We start from the raw sequence: 7,325 nt of genomic DNA on the forward strand, positions 1-7,325 counted from the left end.
CCACCATCACCACCACCACTCCACTGGTTACCAAAACCACCATTCCTATAAGAATGAACAAAGAGCAAAATTACTAGAATCTGGAAGGAATTCAGCAGATTAAAAGAAAGGGTCTACCTAGAGGATTAAAACTAATGTCACCTGGGACTTCTCTGTCCAATGGTTAGGACATGTCGTTTTCACTGCTGTGGTCCATGTTTGATCCCTGGTCAGGATTGAACAAGATCATTCCACAGGCCACATAATCCAGCCAAAAAAAAAAACCCCAAAAGCAATCTGTTCAGTTCAGTTGCTCAGTCATGTCCGACTCTTTGCAACCCCATGGACTACAGCACGCTAGATCTCCCTGTCCATCACCAGCTCCTGAGTTTAGTCAAACTCATGTCCATCAAGTCAGTGATGCCATCCAACCATCTCATCCTCTGTCATCCCCTTCTCCTCCTGCCTTCAATCTTTCCCAGCATCAGGTCTTTTCTAGTGAGTTAGTTCTTCACATCAGGTGGCCAAAGTAACGGAATTTCAGCTTCAGCATCAGTCCTTCCAATGAATATTCAGGACTGATTTCCTTCACGATAGACTGGCTGGATCGACTGGCTGGATCTCCTGGCAGTCCAAGGAACACTGAAGAGTCTTCTCCAACACCACAGTTCAAAAGCCTCAATTCTTTGGTGCCCAGCTTTCTTTATAATCCAAAAGCAATAATCTCCCTTAAACTGTAATTACTAAAAAGTAAGAAAGATGTATGTAACATCTTTACATACATACAAGGATGTATGGAACAAGTTCTCATTTATCTTCTCAGTGAGATCTGAAAGGACACAGCCTTTGGAAAACAAGATTAAGCAGTAATGAAAAGAAAATAATCTGAGAATCAGAAAAATATTCTAGGGGGTGAAGATCATGATGGTCAGAAATTGAAAATGTCATGGAGGAAGCAACAGGAATTTGAATACTGCAAAATACCAAAATTGTGAATTAAAGAGGAATTCTCTTAAAACACAGAGAAAAAGACTGAAGGAAGGACATGAAGTGGAGGGTAGGAGCCACGGTGAAAAGCCCCACAGACCCACCATGCACACAGCTTATGTGTGCTAGAAAGAGAAACAAGCATAAAAGAAAAACTGGAACAGAAACAAGAATCAAAGAGATAACAGAAGGCCATTCCTCACCTGAAAAATGTTTCCCTTATCAAAGATTAAAAAAAACTTTAAAACTTAGAGCAAATCAATCAGTATCTGGACATATTCTGCTGAAGTTTTTAAATTTAAAGGATCTTTCCCATTAGCCCCTGAAAAAATAGGTTTTCAGAAGGACGGAAAACTAAGGTTAATGTCAATCTGCTTCCTTAGAGCACAAGACAGTGGTGGTGGCACTGTATCAGTCAGCTGTTGCTGCATAACGACCATCCTCCCAACCCCAAGAATGGCTGCAAACAATTAACCTGTATTACTGCTCTTGAGTTTACTGGTCAACTGCCCAGCTTTCTGGTCTTGGCAGGGCCTACTCATGCCAACTGAATGTCATCAGCTCTGTGATCATGCCTGGCCTCACTCATGTGTTTGGGGCCCCCTGGCTGTGGGATGGTTTGGGATGTGATGACCTGAGCTGGATAACTGGGCTCTCTTCATAGTCTCTTATCCTCCATCTGGCTACCTCTGGCTCACTCTAATGACAGTGACAGGGTTCCAACAGAGCAAGCAGAAGCAGTCAAGATCTCCTGAGGACAAGGTCAAAACTGGCACACCCACTTCTATGAGATCCTACTGGGGTAAACAAGCTGCAAGGCCAACCCAGATTCTAGGGTTAAAGAAATAGACTCTACTTCTTGATGAGAGGAGCAGCAAAGTCACATTGTAAAGGACATGGATTCAGGAAGAGACAGATCAGTTCAGTTCAGTCGCTCAGTCCTGTCTGACTCCTTGCAACCCATGGACTACAGCACTCCAGGCCTCCCTGTCCATCACCAACTCCTGGAGTTTACTCTAACTCATGCCCATTGAGTCGGTGATGCCAACCAATCACCTCATCCTCTGTTGTCCCCTTCTCCTCTTGCCTTCAATCTTTCCCAGCATCAGGGTCTTTTCCAATGAGTCAGTTCTTCACATCAGGTGGCCAAAGTATTGGAGTTTTAGCTTCAGCATCAGTCCTTCCAATGAATATTCAGGACTGTCTTCCTTTAGGATGGACTGGTTGGATCTCCTTGCAGTCCAAGGGACTCTCAAGAGTCTTCTCCAAAACCACAGTTGAAAATAATCAATTCTTCCGAACTCAGCTTTCTTTATAGTCCAACTCTCACATCCATACATGACCACTGGAAAAACCATAGCCTTGACTAGACAGATCATTGTTGGCAAAGTAATGTCTCTGCTTTTTAATGTGCTGTCTAGGTTGGTCATAACTTTTCTGGCTGTTAGTTCTTCTTCACTTTCTGCCATAAGGGTGGTGTCATCTGCATATCTGAGATTATTGATAATTTCCCTGGAAACCTTGATTCCAGCTTGAGCTTCCTCCAGCCCAGCATTTCTCATGATGTACTCTGCATATAAGTTAAATAAGCACAGTGACAATATATAGTCTTGATGTACTCCTTTTCCTATCTGGAACCAGTCTGTTGTTCCATGTCCAGTTCTAACTGTTGCTTCCTGACCTGCATACAGGTTTCTCAAGAGGCAGGTCGGGTGGTCTGGTATTCCCATCTCTTTCAGAATTATCCACAGTTTATTGTGATCCACACAGTCAAAGGCACAGTCAATAAAGCAGAAATAGATGTTTTTATGGAACTCTCTTGCTTTTTCGATGATCCAGCAGATGTCAGCAATTTGATCTCTGGTTCCTTGGCTTTTTTTAAAACCAGCTTGAACATCTGGAAGTTCAAGGTTCACGTATTGTTGAAGCCTGGCTTGGAGAAGTTTGAGCATTACTTTGCCAGTGTGTGAGAATGAGTGCAATTGAGTGGTAGTTTGAGCATTCTTTGGCATTGCCTTTCTTTGGGATTAGAATGAAAACTGACCTTTTCCAGTCCTGTGGCCACTGCTGAGTTTTCCAAATTTGCTGGCATATTGAGTGCAGCACTTTCACAGCATCATCTTTAGGATTTGCAATAGCTCAACTGGAATTCCATCACCTCCACTAGCTTTCTTCATAGTGATGCTTCCTAAGGCCCATTTGACTTCACATTCCAGGATGTCTGGCTCTAGGTGAGTGATCACACCATTGTGATTATCTGGGTCGTGAAGATCTTTTTTGTACAGTTTTTCTGTGTATTCTTCCCACCTCTTCTTAATATCTTCTGCTTCTGTTAGGACCATACCATTTCTGTCCTTTATTGTGCCCATCTTTGCATGAAATGTTCCCTTGGTATCTCTAATTTTCTTGAAGAGATCTCTAGTCTTTCCCATTCTATTGTTTTCCTCTATTTCTTTGCACTGATCACTGAGGAAGATTTTCTTATCTCTCCTTGCTATTCTTTGGAACTTTGCATTCAAATGGGAATATCTTTCCTTTTCTCCTTTGCTTTTTGCTTCTCTTCTTTTCACAGCTATTTGTAAGGCCCCCTCAGGCAGCCATTTTGCTTTTTTGCATTTCTTTTCCATGGGGATGGTCTTGATCCTTGTCTCCTGTACAATGTCACGAACCTCCGTCCATAGTTCATCAGGCACTCTATCAGATCTAGTCCCTTAAATCTATTTCTCACTTCCACTGTATAATCATAAGGATTTGATTTAGCTCATACCTGAATGGTCTAGTGGTTTTTCCTACTTTCTTCAATTTAAGTCTGAATTTGGCAATAAGGAGTTCATGATCTGAGCCACAGTCAGCTCCTGGTCTTGTTTTTGCTGACTGTATAGAGCTTCTCCATCTTTAGCTGCAAAGAATATAATCAATCTGATTTCGGTATTGACCATCTGGTGATGTCCATGTGTAGAGTGTTCTCTTGTGTTGTTAGAAGAGGGTGTTTGCTATGACCAGTCTGGTCTCAGGGCAAAACTCTGTTAGCCTTTGCCCTGCTTCATTCCATACTCCAAGGCCAAATTTGCCTGTTACTCCAGGTGTTTCTTGACTTCCTACTTTTGCATTCCAGTCCCCTATAATGAGGAGAAGGAAATGGCAACCCACTCCAGTGTTCTTGCTTGGAGAATCCCATGGACAGAGGACCCTGGCGGGCTACAGTCCATAGGGTTGCAAGTCAGACACGACTAAGTGACTAAACCACCACTCCTATAATGAAAGGACATCTTTTTTGTTAGTTTTGTTAGTTCTAAAAGGTCTTGTATGTCTTCATAGAACCATTCAACTTCAGCTTCTTTGGCATTACTTGTTGGGGCATAGACTTGGATTACCATGATATTGAATGGTTTGCCTTGGAAACAAACAGACATCATTCTGTCATTTTTGAAACTGCATCCAAGTATTGCATTTCGGAGTCTTTGGTTGACAATGATGGCTGCTCCATTTCTTCTAACGGATTCTTGCTCACAGTAGTAGATATAATGGTCATCTGAACTAAATTCACCCATTCCAGTCCATTTTAGTTCACTGATTCCTAAAATATTGACATTCACTTTTGCCATCTCCTGTTTGACCACTTCCAATCTGCCTTGATTCATGGACCTAACATTCCAGGTTCCTATGCAATATTGTTCTTTACAGCATCGGACCTTTCTTCCATCACCAGTCACATCCACAACTGGGTGGTGTTTTTGCTTTGGCTCCATCTCTTCATTCTTTCTGGAGTTATTCTCCACTGATCTTCAGTAGCATATTGGGCACCTACTGATCTGGGGAGTTCATCTTTCAATGTCCTATCTTTTTGCCTTTTCATACTGTTCATGGGGTTCTCAAGGCAAGAATACTGAAGTGGTTTGCTATTCCCTTCTCCAGTGGACCACATTTTGTCAGAACTCTCCACCATGACCTGTCCGTCTTGAGTGGCCCTACAAGGCATGGCTCATAGTTTCATTGAGTTAGACAAGGCTGTGGTCCGTGTGATTAGATTGGTTAGTTTTCTGTGATTGTGGTTTTCAGTCTGTCTGCCCTCTGATGGAGAAGAATAAGAGGCTTATGGAGAGACGGATAACTGGTACTAACTTGCAATCAATGTGCTACAGATATTTAGAATGTAAATCCAGAGAACTCTGTAACCCGCTATGTGTTCACTGATGGAGCTGAGGAGGGGGACAAGGTCAAGGGTGATTCTGTGGTTCAGTTACCTGTCTGTCAATCTTTTCTGTTTCACTGTGGTAAGATACACCAGAAAACATACTGTTTCAACCATTTTTTGAAAGTGTGTAGTTCAGTGGCCCCAAGTACTTCCACATTGTTATGCTACCATCAGCACCATCTTCTCCAGAAGTTTTTCATCTTCTCCAACTAAAACGCTATCTCCATCAAAGACTAATTCCCCACTGTCTACTGCCCCCAGATGCTGGAAACCATCATTCTACTTTCTGTCTCCATTAATTTGGCTACTCTGAGGGCTCATATGAATGGAATCGTACAGTATTTGTCCTTTTGTGATTGGCTTATTTAAGCATAAAGTCTTCAAGGTTCATTCATCTTGTAGTATATGTCAGAATTTCCTTCCATTCTAAGGCTGAATAACATTTCATTGTGTGTATATTCCACATTTCATTTACTCACTTATCTAACATTGGACACGTAGGTTGTTCCTACCTTTTGGCCTTCATGAATAACACTGCTATGAACACTGGTGCACAAATATCTTTTTGATTCCTATTTCCTCTTCTTTCCAATATGTATGCACATGTGAAATTGCTGAATCATACGATTATTCTATGTTTCATTTTTTGAGAGGCTGCCACACTGTTTCCACAAAGGCTGCATCATTTTACATCCCAACCAGCTGTGCACAAGTGCTTCAGTTTCTCTACATCCTCATCGACCTCCACCTCCTCCTTTTTTTTTTTTTTTTTTTGATGGTAGCCATCCTAATGTATATGCGGTTTTGATTTGCATTTTGCTGATGATTAATGATGGCTCAATGGTAAAGAATCTTACTGCCAAGGCAGGAGACGCAGGAAACACAGGTTCGATCCCTTGGTTGGGAAGATCCCCCGGAGTAGGAAATGGCAACCCCCTCTAGTATTCTTGCCTGAAAATTTTCATGTACAGAGGAGCCTGGAGGGCTGCAATCCATAGGGTCACAAAGAATTGTACACAACTGAACCACCGAACACACACGCACACAATGATTAATAATATTGACTATCTTTTCATGTGCTTATTGGCTTATTTGTGTATCTTCATTGGAGAAATGTCTAAGTTCCTTTGCCTGTTTTTAAATCCAGGTTTTTTTAGTATATATTTTTTTTTTTTTTACTTTTATTTGCATTTATTTTCTGCGGCATTTATTCCCGGGCCATAAGTTTTTGTTTCTTCAGTTTCTTCTGGGATATCTTTTTCTTCTGTGCAACCTCCTCTTCTGGTTTAGGAACAATCTGTTCTTTTTCAGTAAGGATCATCTCAATGTGGCAGGGAGAGCTCATGTAGGGGTTGATCCGACCGTGAGCTCTGTAAGTCCTGCGCCTCATCTTGGGGGCTTTGTTCACTTGGATGTGCTCAATGACCAGAGAATCTACATCTAAGCCCTTAAGTTCAGCATTACTCTCTGCATTTTTGAGCATGTGTAGTAAAAATTCAGCACTCTTTTTGGGCCACCGACCCTGCGTCCAGCCCCACTGTTTGGCCTGTGCACACCTACCAACTCCACCATTGTAACGACGGAATGGCACACACTGCTTCTTTAAAGTGACATCCTTCAGATACTTGGTGGCTTTTCGGATATGCATACCCTTTATGGCCTGGGCAGTCTCACGAGTGTTCTTAAAGTGAACACGAAGATTTGAACCTCTTGATTTGCATGATTTTGTGGGGTTTTCTGGGTCTAGTGAATAGCGCACCATTTCTAAGGGTCAGCTCAGGCCGCTTACCGGAAAAGCTTTAGTATATTTTTGAAAAGTTAATTTATTTATTTTTGGCTGCGCTAAGTCTCTGCTGTGCACAGGCCTTCTCCAGTTGTGGAGCAAGCAGCGGCTCCTCTTGTTGCGGAGCACAGGCTCTAGGCACACGGGTGTCAGTAGCTGTGGCCCACGGGCCCCAGACCAGGGACTGAACCTGCGTCCCCTGCGTTGGCAGGCAGATTCTTAGCCACTGGACCACCAGCGAAGTCTCTAGTTGTTTGCTTTTTGTTGTTGAGTTGTAGGAGTTTTCTGTATATCAATTCTTTATTAAATATACGATTTGCAAATACATACTCCCATTCTGTGGGTTGCCTTTTTACACTATTGGTGGTGCCCTTTGATGCA

General features: G+C 42.3%; 1 protein-coding gene across 1 annotated transcript; it reads right to left on the reverse strand.

Moving 5' to 3' along the window:
• Positions 1–6,359: 6,359 nt before the first annotated feature.
• Positions 6,360–6,952, reverse strand: LOC133046606 (large ribosomal subunit protein uL22). Its single transcript, XM_061129493.1, has one exon. It carries the CDS (start codon positions 6,921–6,923, stop codon positions 6,369–6,371), a length of 555 nt encoding a protein of 184 aa, XP_060985476.1. The 5' UTR covers positions 6,924–6,952; the 3' UTR covers positions 6,360–6,368.
• Between the last annotated feature and the right edge of the window lie 373 nt (positions 6,953–7,325).

Source organism: Dama dama, chromosome 25 (genome assembly GCF_033118175.1).
Source record: "Dama dama isolate Ldn47 chromosome 25, ASM3311817v1, whole genome shotgun sequence".
NCBI lineage: Eukaryota > Metazoa > Chordata > Mammalia > Artiodactyla > Cervidae > Dama > Dama dama.

Bases quoted from the DNA above. Each gene is read 5' to 3' on its own strand.
- LOC133046606 (XM_061129493.1), bottom strand. From the start codon at position 6,923: ATGGTGCGCTATTCACTAGACCCAGAAAACCCCACAAAATCATGCAAA.